The 24252-nt window shown below is 41.5% G+C and overlaps 1 protein-coding gene across 4 annotated transcripts in view; it reads left to right on the forward strand.

The window, feature by feature from the left end:
• The window catches only part of LOC307021092 (kinesin-like protein KIF21A), a 36727-nt gene that overhangs the window by 8125 nt on the left and 4350 nt on the right, over positions 1 to 24252 (forward strand). For 2 of the 4 annotated variants that reach the window (XM_079652890.1, XM_079652891.1), the window contains exons 2-31: positions 6997 to 7219; positions 9229 to 9411; positions 9914 to 10063; positions 10742 to 10876; positions 11035 to 11199; positions 11484 to 11599; positions 11883 to 12078; positions 12164 to 12353; positions 13060 to 13123; positions 13217 to 13408; positions 14270 to 14317; positions 15664 to 15721; positions 15814 to 15925; positions 16011 to 16199; positions 17336 to 17535; positions 17627 to 17734; positions 17843 to 17911; positions 18005 to 18144; positions 18227 to 18371; positions 19368 to 19562; positions 20076 to 20177; positions 20682 to 20847; positions 21049 to 21069; positions 21909 to 21966; positions 22303 to 22357; positions 22571 to 22773; positions 22910 to 23083; positions 23534 to 23566; positions 23730 to 23866; positions 23965 to 24049. In XM_079652890.1, the coding sequence (XP_079509016.1) occupies positions 6997 to 7219; positions 9229 to 9411; positions 9914 to 10063; positions 10742 to 10876; positions 11035 to 11199; positions 11484 to 11599; positions 11883 to 12078; positions 12164 to 12353; positions 13060 to 13123; positions 13217 to 13408; positions 14270 to 14317; positions 15664 to 15721; positions 15814 to 15925; positions 16011 to 16199; positions 17336 to 17535; positions 17627 to 17734; positions 17843 to 17911; positions 18005 to 18144; positions 18227 to 18371; positions 19368 to 19562; positions 20076 to 20177; positions 20682 to 20847; positions 21049 to 21069; positions 21909 to 21966; positions 22303 to 22357; positions 22571 to 22773; positions 22910 to 23083; positions 23534 to 23566; positions 23730 to 23866; positions 23965 to 24049 (3912 nt within the window). The remainder of the gene's footprint in view (positions 1 to 6996; positions 7220 to 9228; positions 9412 to 9913; positions 10064 to 10741; positions 10877 to 11034; positions 11200 to 11483; positions 11600 to 11882; positions 12079 to 12163; positions 12354 to 13059; positions 13124 to 13216; positions 13409 to 14269; positions 14318 to 15663; positions 15722 to 15813; positions 15926 to 16010; positions 16200 to 17335; positions 17536 to 17626; positions 17735 to 17842; positions 17912 to 18004; positions 18145 to 18226; positions 18372 to 19367; positions 19563 to 20075; positions 20178 to 20681; positions 20848 to 21048; positions 21070 to 21908; positions 21967 to 22302; positions 22358 to 22570; positions 22774 to 22909; positions 23084 to 23533; positions 23567 to 23729; positions 23867 to 23964; positions 24050 to 24252) is intronic. The other 2 variants (XM_079652893.1, XM_079652892.1) reach the window with 2 other exon arrangements.

Genomic DNA, 24252 nt, shown 5'->3' on the forward strand with positions numbered 1-24252 from the left:
CTAACAAAGAAAAAGGGAAACTCAAGCTGCTGCTACACTTTTTTATTTTATTTATCTCAAATTAAGCACTTTTAAGATGCACATATTTACAAAAGCTATTTTATTTATGTTCTCTATTTTATTTTTAAATGCAGCCCGAGAGGAACATTACACATATCCACTGTATTTACTGTATATCTATATAGTTCATTGTTAATGGACAATAAATATTGTTGTTTATGAATTGTACTTTCTTTATTTGATTGGCAGCCAGTTGTTGATTACATGCAGACGTTGATAAAGCTACAGGCTACTTCAATACATATCAGACAAAATCATAAAGCAACTTAGACATTTTGATGTTCCGATGTGACCTTTGCATGGGGAGATTTTCTCTAACAGGACCTCATTGAATTTTAGTTGAATACCCCTGGTCTATAAGGTCTGCTCTCCTTTATCTACATTACATGTTACTTGTTAGACGCTTTTATCCAAAGCGACTTACACACTCAATAATACATCTCTTTTTTCATCTTCTTGCTCTGGGCGGCCATTAGACTTCAGACAAATCCAAACAAAGTGCACCTGCTGACCGATCTCTTAGAAAAGGGCTGTATGCATATCTTTCTTTGTGTTTGTGCATGTTGTTATATAAGTCATGATGGTGTACCTGAAGGCGTTCTGGCAGTGGTACGGTCATATCGTGTGTGTGTGTGTGTGTGTGTGTGTGTGTGTGTGTGTGTGTGTGTGTGTGTGTGTGTGTGTGTGTGTGTGTGTGTGTGTGTGTGTGTGTGTGTGTGTGTGTGTGTGTGTGTGTGTGTGTGTGTGTGTGTGTGTGTGTGTGTGTGTGTGTGTGTGTGTGTGTGTGTGTGTGTGTGTGTGTGTGTGTGTGTGGGACTACAGTCCACTCATATCTTCATCAAAACTCTCAGACATTCTTCAGCTGCTTAGCCTCAGTTGTGATTTAAGGTTTTTATGGGGCTGCAAATGATGTTGTTTGTCAGCGGGATTACGCAAAAACGACTTTTTTATGACACTTGGGGCAAGGGTGTAGCTTTGGCCAAGTAAGAACACATCAAATGTTGGAGCATATTCAAATCACAGGGCGTACATTTAGCAATATTATGGAAACATTCTTGGCAGAGGTCTGTGTGCTCACATCACAGTTGTTTTTGATTTATTACGCAAAAAGGAGATGAAGATAAGTGTGTCACGAAGGGATGGTGTACATTGTAACATCTTTGTATGTCTTTGCCTAAGACTTTGCCATGCAGTCTGTCTAAACTGATCTTAAAACTCAACATCAGGCAAATATTATTTTTGCTCTGATTATCCCTAGATGTAATATTTCATTGCTTTGAACACCACAAAACTAATTGTAGAAATATGAAATATATATATCCTTAAGAAGATCTATATGACTAGATTCTGCTAGTCGTAACACGAACATTGTTTAAATACACGTTTAATAGAAAGAACTGGAGCCTTTAAGCGAGATTCAGCCACTTTTGCCGTTATGTGTGGTGAAAGGAGTTTTATTTAATGAAATAAAAGCTGTATTTGAATGAGCAGGAAAAAAAAACCCGATGTGACTGTCTGATGAGGTCAGGTGATGAGTCAGGGTGCTGGTAGCAGTGTGAACTGGGCATAAAGAGTTGTTGTCTGCTGCCTTGTGGGCTCAGATGTTCCTTTCTGTTTCTGCTGAGTCACCCGTTGCTTTACCGAAAGCTTTTTGAAGTGAACCTCAACACTAAACCAAAAATGTGATTACAGTGGATTAGACTTTGGTAGGTAGGAATGAAACTCCGGGCTTGGTTGACAGTGACGATGCACAGGGATCTGTAGCCTCCCTGGGGATTGATTTGATTGGCTGATTGTCAGGAGTAGTGATGTCAGCATGTGATTCGATTGGCTATGTTTCCGGGAGGATGAGGTCAGCAGTATGGTGCTGATTGACTGACTCATCTCCTTTTTTTTTTATACCAGCATCTCCTTATTTCCTGTTTGCTGATCATCCCTGTTCGTCAGCAGAGGGGTAATGCTGCTGACGTTGACTTTATTTATAGTTATTTTAAGCATCCGTTCCTTTTGCCATAATCGGAGAAGGTCCCCAAAATAATGAGTTTTTCTGCGTGGTTGTGTGTATGCAGCTAATGCTCCCACCTTGAATAATGAAATATAATGTCTAGGTTTTAGCATGCCTGTGTGTGCATGACGAGCCCACTCTTTCTCAGGCTGTCACTGTAATTGCAGTAATGGGACTGAGAGCAGGAGTCTAACATGATCTGTCACATGGGAGGAGGCTGACAAAGCCCCCCTGTGTGTGTATTTCAATAGGTATATGTGTATATAGACTGTGTTTATACCCCCCTTTCATCTCTAAGAACGTTTCTGAACTGTATCTTATCAATCTAAACTCCTCACATCAAACAATGCTAGCTAGAGGCTTTGTGCATGGAAGTGTGCTTAAGAGCTGCTGGGTTTTCTTCTATATCTGTAGTCATTTGTAGAAATACTGGTCTTTTAGTCACAGTTGATATGCTCCTGCTTGTTCTCTTGTAGTGTATCAGCCAAACACTGAATTCCATAACGCTTATTGTTTGTTCCTTTTGTCTAACTAAAAAGTATTTCATGATCACCTTATTAAGGCATTTCCCTTTCAACAGGAGAGCTTTACATATCCTGAAATTACACATTTAGAATTTCCTTTCCTTTCATTTGGAATCCTCTCATTCCTTTCCAGTACTTTATTTAGTATGTTAGCATAAACAGCAAGCTAGCAGATTTAGCGTTTTCTTGTATCAATTACTACGCAACTCGGGTCATAAGCCAACTAGCTGTCTGATGACTAGCGCTAACATTTTGCTCAATATGGAACGTAAACATGTTTCCAGTTTTTATTTTTTAACATCGAATAGAATGTATTGTAGCTTATAGTATAAATTCTCTCATACTAATTCTCTAAATAAACTTTTTTTGCCATTTCATTGTTGGTTTTGACCTCCAGGTCAACCAAAATCCTTCCTTGAATGTGTATTCATTTAGGTAATAAAACAACAAAAACCTGTGTGTTTTAATGTTAAGGGCCTGGTGACAAATTCTGTGAAACTCACTCATGTAAAAGTACCTCTGTAATCCTCTCCACTCTGGTACGTCTTAGTGTTTTTACTTCTTAGAATTCCCTCCAACTGGCTGCATCTGTCATGGCAGATTAATGTGTTGAGGAGTTATTATGCACAGGTTCTCACTTGGCGCCCTGGGGGCCCATGATATGTGTGGGAGTGAGTGTGTTCCAGATTTGATATTTGCTATTAGTAATAACTCTTCGCTTTGCAACAAATATATACAAGAGGAAAATAAACCAAATATTATTCACAGCTGAAAATCACCAACAAATTCTGAATTGCACTTTGAAGTTGCATGAAGGGAGGTTTTGCATGTGTGTGTATGAGTGCATGATTGTGCACCTTTAGGAAGTGGCGGGGTTATATTTCCTGGAGCAACAGCCTGAGGAGCCTGCGTGTGTCACCCTAGAAGGTGGATTAGCCGCTGTAAATCCACAGCGCTGAAGGGCAGCCCTTATTTAGCCAGGAGAAACAAGTGTTTTGGGTTAAACCACGGAGTGAAGCCTGCCAGATCATAATCACAGCTAAAGTCAGTCACACTAATAACCCATCAGCAGGGTGCGCTTCACACCTAGCTTATCCCTCACCTGTTTACCGTTAGCAGAGACACGTGATACCAGAACTTGTATCATGTGAATATGTAAACATTCAAAAAATGCTCCAAATAGAGGTCTATTGTGCCACAACACACCTCTATTTTGAGGAACATCATTGTTGTAAGGCTCAGATGTACATGACCTTGTTTTATTTAAGAACACCATTGGAAATGTAATGATACACAACATTGATTAAAAGATTTGCAGCAGCTTTTGACTTTGCACTTACCATTTCACACACCATACCACATCTCTTAAAGACAGCCACTGGGTTTTTTACTTTTTAGTACTCTATTTAAAATCTATCTCAAGTTTGGTGCAAGACTGGTGTCTAATACCACATTTAATTGCCAGTGCAAGTTGTCACAATTCATTTGGCAGGGATATGTTGGAAAGTAAAAAGAAATGGCTAACGGGGGTTTAAAAAACCGAGTTCCTGAAGGCTGAACCAGTGCAGTCTGATCATGTGAAAGACCGTCATTAAGCCCACAGATAATAGGTCTGTTTGACTGGATGGACTGTGGTGGCCTCCTAATGTAGAGATTATCATCAGTGTTTTGTCTGGGCAGTAGCCATTACGTCTATTCTCTTTTATCTCAGACAGTCATTTTGCTCTTTAGCCTCCCCGTCTATCATTCTATGTATGGAGGACCCTGGGGATATCAAACAAAACAAACATTGTATCACTCTGTGGTCATGAATACAATCAGAAACACCGGGCATTTATTCTACATGTGGGTACCGTTATACAGCTTGTTCTCTTAGTTGGTGTATAGGACATTTTCTAAATTCGACATCTCATATTAAAGTCTATATTTCGTTACACTTCTTTGAAGTTACCGATGGAAACAATGACCCAGTGACTTCATACTTTTGCTTTAAGCAGCAGTGAGTGCCTCCATTGTTACACTGGATTACAGTAATAGCCTTCCTTCAAGTTTCTGGAAGGTAGCCAAAGGGATTAATGCAGAATAACTCCTGTCACGCCCTAAAACATTTACCAATTTTGAGTCACCTCAGAAGACCAAACCAAACTGACGAATACAGTTTGACATGTCAGCTTGTAAACTTAAATCTGCACTCATTCATATTTTCATGTTCACAATAAGTTCATTTTTGATGTTTCATGCCAAAAGTTATCACCTGACACTACAGGTCCGCCCAGCTATACAAAGTATTTTAGCGTTTTTTAGCTCATTGTTTTGGTTTTACTGCCTGTAATTTCTTCTCACTTCTACTGCTCTTATAAGATTCATTTTCAGATGCAGAGGTCAGCTGTTATAGCAAAAAAAAGGCAACCTGCTACTGTATCTTAGCAACCTATTAAGCCAGCTGTTTTTTACAGGGTCAAAACAAAACATATTTGCAAACTCATAATTGTAAGGATTAAACTGAGCAAATAAAATGTTTATACAAATGTTTTTATTTATTGGCATTCCATGTGTTTAAATTCTCCCTTGAATTACAAAAAATCTATAAAATATATTATACTATTTTAATTAATGGCCCAAAATGGACAGATTGCTAATTAGAAAGTACGAAATATGACAATTGTGGACACGGTAAAATACATGAACTTTTTCACCAACTGATGTATTTTTCCACTCATTCTTAGTTAATCAAACACTATATAACATCTTAAGGGCCAACTAGGGCTCAGAATTCATTTTTTCAGGGTTAAAAAAACCTGATTTGGGTTCAATGAAAGATGGACTTAGTTACCATGTATCAAATATTGTATAAAATGGGGCGATTCTGCTGTCCATAACACAAAGCTGACAGTAATTCTCTGCAGGTGTTCGGTTACTGCAGGTAGGACAGAGTTTCTCCTCAAGCCTTTGGTCCCTCCCTGGCTTTTCTCATCAGGGCTGTAATCCCAGATGGAGTCTGCTAAATAGCTGTGTTCTGATGTCACACACACACTCACACACACACTCAATCTGACTGTCCTTTCAATCCATGCAGAAGTCCTATAGAGTCTTGCAGTGATGAATGTGAGAGTCATTGAACACATTATGCATGCAAAGTGCCACGTTGTTACACACACACAACACACACACACACACACACACACACACACACACACACACACACACACACACACACACACACACACACACACACACACACACACACACACACACACACTCACACTCACAGCTAAATGATGACGATGCTGTTATGAGATTCTTTAAGTGTCTCAATAAGTCGGTTTAATATTGACTGTTGGCACCGATATGTTCAAATATTTCCTTGGTCTGCCTCCAATATTGCCACTTCCTCTTCAGGTGGACAGTAAGTACAGTGATGGGAGGCAGAGTTGCATTATGGGAGGAAATGATGTATAACAGCGTGTTTATTTGCACTAAAGTAAGAGTGATTCCTTAATGAAATCCAGAGTGGGAATGTTTACCCAGAGCTCTCCAGTGAACAGTGAGGGCACTGTACTGTGCACGGTGGCTGCTGGAGAGTGTGCTGGCACTGCGTGGTCACACACACACACACACATACACATACACATACACATACACATACACACACACACACTGCACAGTAGCAACACCCATCTGTTTGCAGCTCAGTGAAAATATTTCCTGTCTGCTGCTCAGCTAGATTTTTAATCTCGTCAAATTAATATAAGACACATTTTGGATCAGGCTTTCGATGCGTGCACAGACAGCTCTGCCTCTTTCTTACACACACTATCAAACACACCAGAGTTGCCCTTGGAAATCTGGAAAGTTTGTGAATTAATAAAAGTGTATTTAAAGCTTCAAATATCTTTGACATTGGAAATGTGCATGAAAGGGTTTGATTTGTAGCCTTGTTCGCAGCATAGCTTCATATTGTATTACGGTATGTCATCATTACACTTCATTTAGCTGACTCAAGCCTTGCAATAAGTGTGCCTGTAGGGGCAGGGGGGGAAATAGTACTTACTTAACCCCAAATTGCTGCTGTAGGCGTGTCTACAGTATTGAAGTGCATGGAAGTCGGATAAAAGCGTCAGCTAATTGACATGTAATGCCATATAGAAATGGCTATGTGAGTTGGCTTTTTTAGTTTAAATTGATAACTTATGGATATATTACTCAATACTTCAAATCCTTCAAAAGGTGACATAAAGTTAGATGTGTAGTTTTGACATAAAGGATTTCAGGTTTTTTTTCTTGCCAATATCTCCTTTTATAAGCGCCAGCATTGAATAATAGAACAAAATGTATTTCCTCAAGCAGCTGAAGATTTGGTAGAAATCAAACTTCATAAAAACATCTGTCTCTTTCTTTGTCTACCAGGATCCGTCCTCAGTTGGCCAAAGAAAAGATCGAGGGCTGCCACATCTGTACCTACGTGATGCCCGGCGAGCCGCAGGTGTTTCTGGGTAAGGACAAGGCCTTCACCTACGACCACGTAATGGACATGGACTCCCATCAGGAAAGCATCTACACCAACTGCACCGAGAGTCTCATCGAGGGCTGCTTTGAGGGCTACAACGCCACCATCTTTGCATACGGACAGGTTGGTCTCCTGCATGCTCCTACATCAACAAACACACACATTGCATCACTCCAAGGGAGGAGACGACTCTCCAGTGAGGTTAATGGCAGCATGTGATATGAAGCTTATTTTACTTCATATCATCAGACCAGCTAGGAGGGAGTGAACAGGCCTCACAGTCAATACACGATCAGCTGACATGTTCCAACCTGCCCTCACAAGCGCAGCTTTATATTGGCTCTGATAGATTAGCCTCAGAGGGAGAAAGGGAGTTTATTACCCATAGTAAAGTGTGAGCAGATTGCTTCACCAAATACCAGAGCAGGGAACTCAAAAGAAAAGTCAAAACATCATTCAGAGACATTACACAGATAAAACACTGACCTCCCAATGGATAGCTTTACAGTTACAGGTTATCTTGGGGGGGGGGGGGGGATACCCTTTTTTTTTACATATCTATTCTTTCTAGTCTAATATCTCTATGGTTCATAATAGCTTACTTTTTTTTTACACTTCATTTCTGTATGGATTAAGCAACAAAACTATTGAGCTTTTTATGTGCCAATTGTGTTTCTTTCCACCTCCTGTTTTTATGCTAAGCTAACCCACTTCTTGGTGTAGCTTCAAATTAAAGAGACAAACATGATAGTGGAATCAATCTTTTGGCAAGTATAGGCAAATATGGGTATTACAAAAAGAATAAAAAAAAATTTAAATAATCTATCGAAAATAAACTGAAGTATACTACATTTTTACACCAATGCATAGCAGCAAATTGAAGGGAAATGCATAGCTCAAGTGTACTTTAAATTCATATTTCCATACACTGCTTGTTCTGAGATTACTTTTTTGGACCCTGTGATAGAGTGAAGGCCTATACAGATGTTATGGAACAAGCAAAAGCAGGTGCAATAACATCAAAGCCTAATGTATACAAAATAGTTTCTATAGGCCTTTATTGCATAAGACTGAAAAGAGAGTAGACTTCCTGCTTGACAATTCCCACTGCAGCGGTTAAACTTCCCCTCCTCTTAATCGTCCCCTCGGCTCTTCTGCTTTCTCTTCATTATTCTCTCCTCACATTGTTCCTGCAGCCCTTGTGTTCCTGTCAAAGAGCCTTTCACAGTGCACCGTGGAGGCCTCACACACACATGCACACACAGGAGCATGTGCACAAACTCAGCACTCACACAGGTGTTGTCTCACACTGTCTTTCTCTCTCTCTCTCTCTCTCTCTCTCTCATATATCAAACACACACACACACACTCTCACACACTCACACTCCTGTCAGGGTCTCTTTCAGTTGTTAGACGGGGAGCAGAGGGGGATGATGTGTGGATTTGAGCTCGATGTTGCATTCTTCTTGTTGTCACCACGGCGACAACCACATCCCCTCTGACCCCCCTAAGTTAGAGAAACCACTCAGAGATGCACTCCAACATCTCAGAATTTAGTTAGTTCAATGCATGAATGAAAACGGATGCAATCATCTTCAATTACAATACTTTATTACAAATACGACTGTTTGGTTATTAACTGATTTTGTGATGATTAAGATTCAAATATTTATAGTTTTTTTTAACCCCATCACGATTAAAAACAAGCAAAAAAATATGCCAAACCCTTGTGGTTATTTTATTGAATGACAAATAATAATATAAACAAAAATACTTTAGAATAACAGAATCCTTAAAAATAACTAACTTAAATTGAACCAAAAGATGCATGTGGTCCTTGAATAAAAATGGCATACTGTTAGCAGAGTAATGAAAAGTAATGTACATTTTTTTTAAATGACCATAGCCAAAACCGTTTCCATATCTGTAATTCATGAAAATAAATGCTGTAAGCGGACTGCCTGGTTACTATAATAAAATGACTTTACCAACATCTGTGTAGGGATGATTCTGTCCCAAGCTTCTCGATCCATGTCAGCAGTTTATATGCTGAAAAAACGTGAAACCACATTACGAACACTCGTAATCAGAGCTGACATTATGGATGACTCAGTCTTTTCCTCCACGTCCAGACAGGGTCGGGGAAGACGTACACCATGGGAACCGGCTTCGACGTCAACATCGGAGAGGACGAGCTGGGTATCATTCCCCGCGCCGTCAACCACCTGTTCAGAGGTATCGAGGAGCGCAGGCAGACTGCCACCGAGCAGGGCCGGCCTGTTCCCGAGTTCAAGATCAACGCACAGTTCCTGGAGGTGCAGAAACACACACACACACACACACACACACACACACACACACACACACACACACACACACACACACACACACACACACACACACACACACACACACACACACACTGAGGAAGATAAAGAAATTGCACTAAAATAACCTAGAAATAGATGCAATTACCAGCACTTAAATCATCCAGGCCACTTAAGCTCCATTAGGGAGATAGAGCATGCAGACAGCAAGAGGTCAGAGGTCAGCGGAGGGTGTAGGGGTTTCCGGGTGTTAAAGCGTCCAGATGACCCTTCAGCCATTAAACTGTCATTAATCTGTCTCAGTGATCAGCTCCTGGCTTTATTTTTAACCGCCAACGAGTGTCTGCTAGCAGCTGGTGACGAAGCAGCTGAGGGGGAAAGATGAGTTTTAGAAGTGAAGCAAAATAGCAGATGTTATAATGACACCGACTGTTCTTGAAATAATGTGTGTGCTTTATTTTTTCTGTTATTTATTCATCCTACTTTTCAGTTATACAACGAGGAGGTGCTCGACTTGTTCGACTCGACGCGAGACATCGAGGCCAGGAAGATGCGATCCACCATCAAAATCCACGAGGACGCCAGCGGAGGCATCTACACCGTGGGGGTCACCACCCGGACCGTCGCCACTGCAGAGGAGGTCAGCTTTAACACTCGGGAATAATAGTTTTGCTCTGACCCCATCCTTGTCCATCTTTTTTGGCTGTATTTACTTAGAATTGGATTTAGAAAGCATTTTTTTATCATTATAACCCCATCAGAATAAACTTGTTCTGAAATGGATTGATACTCTGCTCACCTCACTATGAAATGAAAGGCTTCCCCACTAAGGACAACACCAGGAACACGGAATTATGAGATATAGCCATAAACCTGTTTAATATCTCAATATTACTTGTTATAGGTAAACAAATGTGTACTCAGTTCCCATACTGTCCCCTTTAGTATACTGCTTGAATATAACTACTTGTTGAATTAAAACAACTAGAAATACATTATTTTCAGTCAGTTTCTCACAGCACTGAAAAACTACATTTTTAATGTTCAGTAGCAACCACTCCATTTTACTGGAAAAGCCTCCACATAAATCTCTGTGAACTGAGGCACTACTTTCTGCTGAAAAGATATTCCCTGGAAAGCTGCTGGTCGCCAGGTCTGTGGATAAATGAGGGCACAATGAGAAAAATAGACAACATATTACTAAATTCTTCTATACAAATCTCCACACAGTTTCTATATGAATATCATCAATCAACCTGAACATTTCTGTATGTTTTGTTAAATATCCTTCCTCTCTCCCCTGTGTATTCTTCTACAGATGATGCAGTGTCTGAAGCTGGGCGCTCTGTCTCGTACCACCGCCAGCACTCAGATGAACTCCTCGAGTTCGCGCTCTCACGCCATCTTCACCATCCACCTGTGCCAAGTTCGGGTCTGCTCTCCTGACAACGACGTACGTACTGTCACACACAGCAGTGGATCTCTGCTAATCCTGAATGTAGATTTCACTGATGTTTTGCTAGACTGAGTTGATCATCAGCTGCAATGTCATTATCGAACCTTGCTGAAGATTGTATCCCCTTAAATGTCTTCTTCTTCCTTCTCCTTCAGGATAATGAAACAGACAACCGTCTAGCCGGCGACTCGGAGATCAATGAGTTTGAGACGCTGTCGGCGAAGTTCCACTTTGTGGACTTGGCAGGTTCTGAGAGACTGAAGAGAACTGGAGCCACAGGAGACAGAGCTAAAGAGGGCATCTCCATCAACTGTGGGCTGGTGAGGAAGCTAGGAGCATGTCTGAGTTAGATATGTTATGATACACTATAAAGGGAAGTCATAATCATATACTGTACTTAATCCATTATGTATTAAATGCATTAGCCATCTTCTTATTGGGCTAGTGGTCATTCTACAGTATGTCAGTGAGTGTCAGTTCATTTTGTGGAACAAGAGAGACCCCAGGTGGCTAGAAGATGAACTGCACATGTTTTACATAGCACAATGAATGTTTCCCCTTAGATACCAAATCACATTGGTTGTTGTTCCTAATCTCCTCTCAGCTTGCTTTGGGAAACGTCATCAGTGCTCTTGGAGACAGGAGTAAGCGCTCCACCCACGTGCCGTACAGAGACTCCAAACTGACCCGGCTGTTACAGGACTCACTAGGAGGAAACAGGTTTGTAAACACTGTGTCCTAATATTTATTTATCCTTCACAGTGGGCCACAAACCATGTATTATGTTGCTGCAAAAGTTGACAAAACTGCTTTGTGATTAACCTGTGTACAGAAGTGCTGCCATTTGTAACAAGTAGATAGTACAGTATATACCAAATATCTGAATGTGCAAAGGTTTTCATGCACCCAGTGGATAAATTGTTTCCTTAATCATGGCAAAGGACATGGCAGATTTTTTTTTTAAATAAACCAATCACCTTACTTCATTTTTTGTGTTCTCCAGTCAAACAGTGATGATCGCCTGTATCAGCCCGTCCGATCGGGATTTCATGGAGACCTTAAACACTCTGAAGTACGCCAACAGAGCCAGAAACATCAAGAACAAAGTCATAGTGAACCAGGACAAAGCCAGCCAGCAGATCAGCACCCTGAGGACGGAGATAGCCCGGCTGCAGATGGAGCTGATGGAGTACAGGACGGTAAGAAGGAGAGGAGATGGAATAAGACATAAGAGATCAAGAAATGGTTGGAAAAAAATATCTACTAATATTAATGATCCATCAGGGGAAGCGTATGGTGGGTGAAGATGGCATAGAGGGCGTCAACGACTTGGTCCACGAGAACTCCATGCTGCAAACGGAGAACAACAACCTGAGGGTGAGAGTGAAGGCCATGCAGGAGACCATCGACGCCCAGAGAGCCAGACTCACTCACATCCTCAGTGACCAGGCCAACCAGGTCCTGGCTCGAGCAGGTGGGCAAAAAAACGACATTACAATAAGACCTAAAACCTGGGAAATGAGTAAGGAGTACTGCAATCCCGATTAACTTATCTAAATGTGAATGGCTAGTTCTTCAAGCTAGTTGCTAATGTCAGTATGTAACTTGCTCACAATGACTGTGTGCTATCATACTGAGACTTAGCAGGTTTGTTTACAGTGGTTATTTAGTGTGAGCAATGCATGCTAACAGTTGCTTATTAGCACTAAACACAAAGTACAGTTGATACTGAAAAGGACTGGAGAGTCTTTTTATAATTTGACTTTAATAACAACCTACCAATGCAGCGAGCGCTTACTGAAATGAATGTCAGAGAAGGAGTTTAAGAATAAAGAAAAGCTTTGAATACAAGGTATTTTATGTAACATTATTACATGGACTTGAATACTCGATTCTGATTGGTCAATTCAGAACACGTGACAAGTTGTTAATCCAGAACAGACAGACCGCTGTCAAGCACTTATTGACCGTTGTTAAGGACGCTTACATCTGCACAAACAAGTCAGTTCGATTTAACTGTATACAGTTTGGCCGAAAGCAAACGTTGGGCTTCTGATCAGCCTGTCGGTGTTCTTTTCCCCATAATGACCATAATATATTGTATATAAAGTATTTCTTCTCTGCCAATGCAAAGTCAACTTTAGTATTTGAAAAGCTAAAGTGATGCCTTTTAATTCTAGGTGAAGGCAGTGAAGAGATTGCGAACATGATTGAAAACTACATTAAAGAAATCGAGGAGCTCAGGTATTTGCTGATTTGATGGTAGTATTTTATTGTTAATATTTATCCACAGCCCTTTATAGTAATCTAAACACAATGACTTTCCCCCTTTTTTAGAGCAAAACTCCTTGAAAGCGAGGCAGTGAACGAGAACCTCAGGAAGAGTCTTGCTCGGGCCTCCACGCGCTCCTCGCTGTACACCGGCCCCGCCAGCTCCTTCTCCACCGAGAAGGAGGCCAGCGACGTCATCGAGATGGCCAAGAAAAGCCTGGAGAGACTCAAGAAGAAGGAGAAGAAGAAGAAGAAGAGGTATTGTGCCCGTCTCAACCGTTCAAAACATAAAATCCACCAAAAACAATTATTGAATCTTCCAAAATTCCTTAGAGGGGAATAGAAAAACACAAGCGTTGCGAAGAAGCTGAATGGGAGACTTTGGTTGTCTTTCAACACGGGGAGGGTGTGTGAACTGGTGTGTTGTGGGTAATTATCTCCTGGCTCCCTGCATTAGGATGTAATGCAGGTGTTTATATAAGGGAATGAAGGATCAAATTAGACACGATGACAGTGAGAGCTGTTTTCGCTGATTACGGTCTGTCGAGTTCTGGCACGCTGTAGCACACTTCTTCTTACAAACCAGGAGTCCGAAATAGTTTGAATTCTAAATGAACGTTACAAAGCTGCGCAGCTCTTAGTTTATTCTGTTTAAACCCTGTATTACTGCACAAATCCAGTCGTGGCTCTGTAGGATTGTTCCCAACTCGTTTGATTGACAAACATTTCCAATAACTTTTGAGTGTTGTAAAGTCAAATGTATTAAATAGATTTGACATTTTCATCATTCATATTATTTCTTATCCATATTTGTTGGCATTAAGCCTTTAAAAAGCAACAGCAAAAGAACGGTTATCTCTCCTGCTTATTGTTTTTTTGGTCAAATCAGTTGTTGTCATCTGCTTCTCCATAAGCAGTGTTCATCATTTGAACACACTGTGTTAGTGAGGGTCTCTGCACTCCCACCATCCTTTCTGGCTGCTCTCTCACTCTCTGCCTTTCTCCTATTTTATAATATTCCCTCACTTGCCCCAACTTCTGCGGCCTGTCTGCCGTCTCCACCTCCTCCTCACCTCCACACCTCACCATCCCCACTCCCATCCCTCTCTCTCTCTGAAGACTGAGGCGATGTGATGAGAATCACCAGCAAGCGGTTGAACACACCAGGTTTGCTACATCCCACCCAGGTTCGGGTCAAATCTGAAACTGGAGCGCTGCACATGTTGTCCTTTTGTGCTTGTAATGGAAAGGATTTCAGTTGTTAACCTGCGGCCAATCCCAAATCTTCCTCCCTAAATTCCTGAATAAACTAATCTCTAACTTGTTCCGCACCCTACAGGTGGTTTACACAAATGTTAACCTGCTCTAACCTCTTCTTCTCAACCCGCTGTCCTCTCTTTTTCCTACTCACCGCACACAGCAAGATGTTGATCAGATTTTAACATAGTAGTGTCATAACCTTAAAAAAGGGTTTGACAGTAGGGTTGCAAAGGAATGGAAAGTTTCTGGTAAATTTCCGGAAAGTTTCCATGGGAAGTTAAGCTGGGGAATTTTGGAAATATTCGATGCAAAATTAAACAAAAAAACATGACATTTCAACAGATTTTTGTTTTACTTTTTCTTTCTTTTTTAAGTAGAAGAGAACAAGTTTTAATTATTTTATTGAACAATTATTTGTTTCATTGAAGAATGAAAATGAAAAAGAACAAAATGTTTAATGAAAAGAGCCCTTCTCCCTCCAAAAAGTCCCATGAAACATGCAAATCTTCCTTCAAGCAATCCTCTGCATTTTGGCTAAAGCCTTTCAGTCAAGGGGCTCTTCCTCTGCCTCATCAACATCCAACTCTGAGTCTTCCTCTTCAGTGTCACTGTCCAGCCTTGTTGAGGATGGCTCTGTGTCATGCTCAAAGAGCCTTAGGTTTGCCCGAATGCCAACCAGTTTTTCCACTCTCACATTTGTGAGCTTGTTGCGAACCTTTGTGTGGTCTCAATAGCCATGCAGCAAGCAGTGTGCTATGGCATGGATATTCAAGTACTTGAATGGCATCTGTTTGTTTTAGTCAGATTATGCTAAAATATACTTTCCCCAACTATATTTAAGTTCCCTATGAAGAGCCAACCTTCAATTTTGAAAATTCCCAGTTTATTCCCATAAATTCCCGTTTATTCCCGTTAATTCCCGTGGAAACTTTCCATCCTTGAAAATTCCCGGAATTTTGCAACCCTAAGAGTGAGCAAAACATTCCAGGAGAATTACGTTTTTATGACGCTAGTCTGTACAGTTTGGTCAACAACCCTTCCTCAAATGAAATAAGTTTGTTCTAACAATATTATGTTTTTCCTTTCCCAGTTTATCATTAAAACACTGACTCCACATCTTCTCCTGATCTGATCGACTGTATAATGTAATCGTTTGCATGTGCACTTTACCCCTCCTTGTTGTAATTCAGTTAGTCTAAGCTGCAGTATAATAACTCGGCCGGAAGCTGGCTAACAGTCTTTTCCACTTTCAGTGTCATCAAAGAGGAAGTGCCGGACAACGACCACGAGCGAGGCAACGACGAGGCAGAGGTCAAGCTTCTTGCTAGCTATTTAAAGGTCACACATTTCTCTATTGGTATTTATATTGTTTATTTAATGTGTGTGTGATTATATGTCCACAGGAGGGCAGTGACCATGAAGAAGGTGAGGATCCAGATGGAGAAGAGGAGGACTTTGACATGGCGGGAGAAGAAACGTCTGACGAGTCTGACTCCGAAGACCAGGAGGAGAAAGGTAAGATTAGCCCTCGTGAGAAAAGTCATTCTAGGTAATAATTTGCAGGATAATTCAGAAACGAATGATGTGTTTGTGTGCACAGAAAACGTCCAGGCAGACCTGGCCAACATCACCTGCGAGATCGCCATCAAGCAGAAGCTGATCGACGAGCTGGAGAACAGCCAGCGGCGTCTGCACACTCTCAAGCAGCAGTACGAACAGAAGCTGACGATGCTGCAGAACAAGATCATCGACACACAGCTGGAGAGGGACAAGGTGCTGCATAACATGGGTAAGAGGCACGTGCAAACAGATATCAAAATACAATCCTAAATGGATAACATTACGGTATTTCTTCAAGATTCAAGGCTTTTATTGTCATTTCTACATAGCTACACTGTAGTCATGTCAATGAAAATCTTAGGTCACAGCAGACCCGGCGGCAGACATACATCTCTGGTCGGGCATTTGATTTACCAGGGCGGGCCCACCACAACACTTACATTTCCCGGGCAATCTGAATTGTCAACGAGGGGGGAGGCGGGAGACGCTCGTGAATTGTTGTTACGTAAAGAGAGGGGTTTTAGGTTGCCATAAGGCTGTTGACAGTCTTATACATCCATTGGTTGGTTTTGTGGCACATTTGTAACGCTGTGCCAACTTGGGAAAGCACGCAGGCAAACTTGTGCGCACACAGGGTGGAGAGGTGGAGTGAGGTTGAGCGATGGAGAGAAAGGGAGAGAGAGAGATTGAGCGAGGCAGAGAGCCTGTGCAGCGGTCTGCTTGCGCACAGAGCAGGAGTTTGTGAGAGAGCCGGCTTGAGAGTCAATTTCTATTCAAAATATAATTGATTGCCAGTTGACTTGCTTGCTCCTTGGTAAAGTAACTGCTTTCTTCTAATGTGCCTGCATCTGGTGCTGAGTTGCCATATTCCTTTCGTGAAACACTAACCTAGCAAGAGTAAACTGACAGGCTGCTGTGCCGCATCTCACTCAAAAACACAGGACTCAACCCAGCGAAAAACCAGTCTTGCGCGCAGCCTTTCATTCAGAATTTCCTAGCAAAATAAAAAAAATGATATTTAACTAATACAAAAATAAATATTAGGACAAAGCCCTACAAATAACAACAATAAACATATTAATAAAACAATACAAATGTGGTATTCAGCCCTGATTTAAAACAGCGGGCCCAAATCCTGGCCCCATGGGGATCGCCCATGAGGCCGGGTCTAGGTCACAGGCTCCTTCAACAGTGCAACACAATAAAACTGATCAAATAGTGCAATTAAATACGAATAGAAATAGTGCAAGAAGAGTCTATATACAAGTAGTTGGAATATGATGCAAACAGATGAATGTTATGGATGTTCTTTCAAAAGGTTCAGGTGTTTAACAGTCTGATGGCCTGTATTGTTTCCTTGCTCAGGTTCAGTGGGGTCGGGAACGGATGAGAAAGCCAAGAAGATAAAAACGGAGTACGAGAAGAAGCTGAGCTCCATGAACAAGGAGCTGCAGAAGCTGCAGTCGGCTCAGAAGGAGCACGCCCGCCTGCTGAAGAACCAGACGCAGTACGAGAGGCAGCTCAGGAAGCTCCAGCTGGATGTGACCGAGATGAAGAAGACCAAGGTAATCTAATAGTTTCATTTGTTTTTCAATTACACACTCATGTCGTTGCAGTGCTGATTTGTCCCCCTGCTGTGTTGTATTTCTCCACCAGGTGGTGCTGATGCGTCAGATGAAGGAGCAGCAGGAAAGAAACAGAGCCACGGAGTGCAAGAGGAACAGGGAGATCGCCTCTCTGAAGAAAGACCACCGCAGAGCCGAGGTGACAGAGATTGAAACAACTTTTATCTGATTAGCTAAACACATGAGCAAAAATATAAAAAGAGTAGACCGCTCTAATCTCCCTTTTCTTTCCTTACCCTTCCTACAGCACCAACTGAAGCAGATGGAGACCCATAAACGACAACAGGAGATGATTCTTCGCAGAAAGAACGAAGAGGTGAGACTCGCATGAGGGAAAAGAGTTGACAATATCATATTTTGTGTTTTCCTTTTACTCCAATATGCCTCTCTCTTTTGTGATCTGTTCCAGGTGACAGCTCTCAGGCGGCAGGTGAGGCCCCTGTCTGGGAAAGTGAGCCGAAAGGTGACACCTGAGCCTCTGCAGGAGCCTCATAGAGCGTCCCCAGGAAGGATGCTTACATCTGGAGTATCCCAAGCTAATGGAGCAAGGTGCGGCATCCGAACATGTTTATGTGTGTATCAGACAGTGGAGGGTAAAAGAGTCTTAACAGTCCCATGTCTTTCTTCTCAGGAGCTCCCCAGCGCGGATGGGGAGTATCTACCTCAACAGGACGGCCAGGACCAAATGGCAGTCACTGGAGAGACGAGTCACTGACATCATCATGCAGAGGATGACCATCTCTAACATGGAGAGTGAAATGAACAGACTGCTGAAGGTAAAATGACTTCCTTTCTGTGTTCCTCACCATGTTTTACCCTTAGGCGCGTTCACACCGCAGTACTCTTCCCACTTTAGTTCATGAGAACTCTTTAGTTCTCATGAACTAAGTACAGATCGCGTTCACACCGGAATAAATCCCTGGGGGTGGATTAGGCAAATGAAGCCGCTGATGTCATTTCGTCTGCTTTGGGTTTACTGGCAGGCCGCAAACAACTTCACGGCGTATACTGCCGCCCAAAATCCCCGGCCGGAAGTCCCCGGAGTTAGGGACTGACTTCAGTAGAAGCTGCTGGGACTCCCAGCAGCTTCTACTGAAGCCTTCCGAGTAAATCGCCAGAACGCCGACACCTCCTCATCTCCACCGCTCCCATGTTTTATTTTGTGTTGTCATAAGTTAGTCTCTCTGCCTTTGTGCGCTGGGCTAATGCTAATGCTAATAATGCAATGCGAGGATAATAAAATTGCGGCTTCACAAAACCTTTTGGGAGTTTTACGGGGCGTGGTTTGCAATCCGCCCAGCCAATCAGACACAGGAACCTTTTTCTCCCACAAAAGTACCTGCTCTCTAGCAGGGACAGAAAAGGGGGTAAAAAGGTTCTCATGAACTCATTTTTGTTCCGGCTCTTTTTGGTGTGAACGCGACATTTCGGAACTATATCGGAATTAAAGTGGGAAAAGTACTGCGGTGTGAACGCGCCTCTTGACCTCGATAGCAAACGTGATGATTTCAGGACTTTGGACAACCACAGTTCTAAAAGAATATGACTTTAAATGTTGCTGCTGCAGGGAACTGTGGGGCGATATTATCTCCATTTGCTATCTTAAAGGATGGTCCAAGTGTTTCAAATGCTAAAGTCAATGAGAAAGGAAGAATTGTATCAGTTACTATATTTCCAAAAACCCAAAGTTATAAAGTGATGCTGTCAAATAAAGTTTTTTTAATTGTGTAAATCCAATATCTTCGTCTCTTCTTCTTCTATTGTTCCATTAGCAACGGGAGGAGCTCACCAGGCGGCGGGAGCGAGTGTCCAGAAAAAGAGAAAAGATTGCGGTGGATGGTGCAGACGCCGACCGCTCCCTGGCTTCTCTGAACGAGGAGCTGGAGTCTCTGAGCGCCAACATCGACTACATCAACGACAGCATCGCAGAATGCCAGGCCAACATCATGCAGATGGAGGAGGCCAAGGTGAGGGATCCCAGGAAATCTGGTTCCTTGGTAGACATGAAGAAGTAGATATATTTTTTTAATATTGTTGTTAAAGAAATTGCATGTTGCTAATATCATACCGAATTGTTGTCAAATGTCATGCAACATCCAATAACATATTTTACTCCTTAATCTCAACAGGTATATGTAAGCATGCTAATGTTAGCTTTGTAAGTACGTAGGTTCAGCTAGCATGGTAAAACCTGGCAGTAGGGTGTAAATATTAGGCATTCTTTGTTGGATTTCTACAGAGGGCTAGCACGTTTCCTGTTTTCAGACTTTGTGCTAAGCTAAACTAACCAACTGCTGGCGGTAGCCCTATATTTAACAGAGCAATAAAATAGTAATATCAATCTTCTTGTCTAACTCGCAAGAAAGTCAGTTGGTTTATTTCCCAAAGTGCAAAAGGTCTTCTATGGTCAAATACAGTGTATTATTACTGGGTTTCTCATAATGACACTTTATTGATTGTGTTTTTATTCTGGGTTACAGGAGGAAGGAGACACAGGGGATGTGGTCGCTGTGATCAGCTCCTGTAATTTATCAGAGTCCCGCTTCCTTCTGGATCATTTCATGACCATGGCCATCAATAAGGTACCTACTGCTGACTTCATGTTATTTCAGTCTTATGTCATCAGTGTTTGGGTTTTCATTCTAGCAATTGCAACAGGTATATTCAGGTTTCTGCATGACTCTGGATGCAACTTAGTAAACCTGACAAACCCTTTGCTTTCACCTTTAAGATAAAAAGTACAACCCCATATGTTAATACAGCACAGTTCACTCAGATAACGTGAGCAATGCTTTTTTATATATATGATAACAGTAACTGTGCCAATTAGAGTTCTTTGTTATCATCTGTGTTGTTGGTTGTTATGACAACTTGAATACAATTTTGTCTTGATCTCCCTTTCGTAGCCATGGCTCCTGTGCAGGACGTAATGAGAATTTAAATAGAACAACTTAATTAAATTGTGTTCAAATTAGATTAGATTAGTAAGGAAATTAACCCAGCAGCATAGAACAAGAAAAGGACAAAGGAAGAAATTGCAAATTGGTTTTGCCTGCTTCTCCAGTAATTTCTTCTTGTGTCATCAGGGTCTGCAGGCGGCTCAAAAGGACTCCCAGCTGAAGGTGATGGAGGGCAGGTTGAAGCAGACAGAGATCAACAGCGCCACCCAGAACCAGCTGCTGTTCCACATGTTGAAGGAGAAGGCGGAGATCAACCCGGAGCTGGACGCCCTGCTGGGCAGCGCTCTGCAAGGTCTGAAACATCCAATCATAACCAGTCTGAGCATGTCAATCATAACCATTCTTTCATGGCTCCATTTTATTTTGTAGGCCAAGAAAAATTATGAAATAAAAATACCTGGCCTGTGAAATAAAGTACTGCCTTTTTCTCATCTTTGAGTTTGATTTTGATTTGTTTGCTGTTTGTTTTCTCTGTTGTGTGCTGTGAACTCAGAGTTAGGTTACCTGTCATCAGGTGAGTATCCGTTACAATGAGACGGTGTTTTAGAGAGCGGGGCACATGCACAACACAAGACTTCCAAAAGACTTGGACCATATTAAAGGAAAATAAACTATAAGATCATAAAGAAAATGTTACTTTACGTTTATAGCCTTATACATTTCGGTTCTGCATTTTGAAATTTGTCAAACAAAAGTTAAGGCACATCGAATGCCTTTTTGTTTTTAAAGGAATTTGCATTTTTTACTAAAACCTTATTTTTTTACATAGAGATAAGGTGCAGTTACATAGAAATATGTATACATGGTGAATGGTATTTATACCTCCTTTTATATTCAATGCAATAAATGTAACTATATTTTTTAAAGTAGATAAAGAAATCTTGTAGTGTGCATCAACCCGAAATCCTCCTTTGTGAAATCTAACCAAGTCGAAGTAACTCCGCCATAACGTGCATGATGTGTTTTGTTACGTTTCCCCCGTTATCCCACCTGTTAGCAAATCCCTCTCACTAAAGTCACTAAAACTAAACAGAAAACCCCACGCTGCAGCAGGACTCGAAGTTGAACACAGCAGTTTGTGTGTCTGCATTTCTGTTTGTATCCGTCACATGCTTTTTCCATTCTTCCTCCACACAGGACACACACTGTAGCTTCTGGTTGTGTTACATTAAAAGTGTCTCTTTTCTATTCTAAACCTTAACCAGGTGACCCCTGCCCTTGTTATGAGCTGCTGAAGCCTTAGTCATTGTTGTGCTGTAATACTCTAGCTTTCTGACTGGACGTTGTCTTGTGTAAGGCTTCTTGAAAACACACATGCTTTTCAAATGTACTGAGGTATCCTGTTTTCCACAGAGAACGGAGATGACAGCAGTAGTGACGAGTCAACCCAGAGCCAAGCTGCAGAGGGCAGGTAAATACAGACACACAGAGGGAAAAGCCGAGATGGGATTGATAACATCAAATAGGGCTGCACTAGGCTTATTAGTATTGTTAAAAAAAAAAGAGGTGCATCCTATCTCTCTAGAGTAATAACACAGTGCTGTATTGATTTGAAGTCATTGGCTAACCTGACATTGAAGCTATTGGAGACAACTGAAATTATCTTCTATAAAAAAAAATTAAAATGGATTCATGACACTTCAGTTATCACAAAAGTTGTGCCACATAAAACACATTACACTATGCTTTGTTCATATGATCATATTAGCATGTATTGGGTGATTGTTTACCCCTCACTTTGTTTCAGCACACTGGCATCGGATCTATTGAAGTTATGTGGTGAATCCAGACCCAGAGGCAAGGTACTGTACAATCCAACATGGCTAACTGATATACTGTAAACATCTTAGTAGACAAATGATCCAATATGCTGTATACCAATTCTGTTTGACATTATTAAAACCACATATTTTTCTATTCAAGAGTCGTTATTTATAGGACCTGAATTAATGACTAACTGGTCCGTTGACTTGTGAGTCAGACGAATATTGAGCCAAACACTTGTGCTCCCTCAGGCTCGCAGACGGACCACCACCCAGATGGAGCTGCTGTACGCCGGCAGCGGGGACTGTGACTCCCCCACCGGAGACTTCCCCCTGCTGCCCCTCTCAGAGCCCCTGGAAGGGTCTGCGGACATGCAGGGTCACGCTCTCAGTCAAACCCCTGACTGCGAGCAAGCTGTTCCTTCATCTGCACCGTCGGCCCGACCCGCTGGCATGTAAGTGTTGGGGGCAACGTTTCCCAGTGGAAAACAGATATATCAGGATATTTCTCTCTGTAATGTTTAACTATATTTCGGTTTTGCCTCCCATACTAATAATACAAACGTTTTCCATCTATTTTCCTGCCTGCAGTTCTGGAGCCAGGTCACCTACAGGGACAGAGAGGAGGCCGGTGGAGCGTTCGCCCCTCAGCCGGAGGAAGGGGCAAGAGAAGGGCGCCACGGCAACGCACATCCCAGGACCCATACACACACATCCGCCTAGCACAGCAGAGGCTAAAACTAAAGGCAGTGACCACAAAGCACTGTGAGTGAGAAGTGACATGTGAAAAGTGACAGAAAATGATACATTCATATTCATTATAAGAATATATGTTCCTCTATTTCTGTGTTAAATATTTTTATCAAACCTGATATCATTTAAATAAAACATTTTCTAATTTTAACCATCGAAATTGCAGTATTTTTTGCAAATTTCTGTATATTCTGTCTATCTTCAGTCTGCTTTTTATCAATAGTTGGCAACAATTTAGATTAAAATGCAATCTAGATCAAAAAATGCAAAAAAACAAACATATTTATATTTTTCCACTCAGCATCAGCTCTACTCATAATTACCATACATTCATAATTTGTTTGGGAAATGTAACCTTATAAATTCCAGTTTGTTTACATAATACAGTTTTTTACGGAAAGACTAAGATTTTGAAATGTTTATTTAACATTTTACTTTATATTACTTTGCTTTGTCATTCAGGTTGGAGGACTCACCTGTATATGAAGGCCATAGGTAACGTTCATCTCTTACTTGGTCTTTTATAATAGGAATCGATTTTATGTCACCTTTTTTAAATGCAAACATAAAGTTACCTCCATTTTTTTTCTACGTATAACATCCACTGTAGTACTACTATCCATTAGTTACAGCTCTTACCATATCATGTGTGTTTCAGAGGTGTGATAAACCCCGTGACGGCCCAGAAGAACAGCCGCGGGGCCAAACTCCAGTGTGTGTACGTAGCAGAGGGCCACACCAAACCTGTTCTCTGTGTAGACGCCACAGATGATCTGCTCTTCACAGGATCCAAAGGTAGAAAAGGTCGACTCATGAAACATATTGCTCTCTCTATTACTTATTTTGTTTATTCCCTTACGTACTGTATACTTTGTGTGTGTGTGTGTTTTCAGACCGTACGTGTAAAGTGTGGAACTTGGTGACGGGTCAGGAGATCATGTCTCTCGCAGATCATCCCAGCAGCGTCGTCTCAGTCAGGTATCAGAACGCAGCAAAGCACAAGCTAGAATAAAAGTAAAACTTAGTCATGGCAAATGGGGCGTTTTGGGGGAAATCACAGAAACAAACTCCAGACATTTCTCAATGTCTGACCTTAGAGAAATGACCCCTTTTATTATATATGTGAGGAATTCCATATCTTTATTAATTGGGGAAAATAACTAGGTTTAGAGTATGAAATA

The sequence above is a fragment of the Notothenia rossii genome, assembly GCF_949606895.1.
Source record: "Notothenia rossii genome assembly, chromosome: 10".
NCBI classification, from domain to species: domain Eukaryota; kingdom Metazoa; phylum Chordata; class Actinopteri; order Perciformes; family Nototheniidae; genus Notothenia; species Notothenia rossii.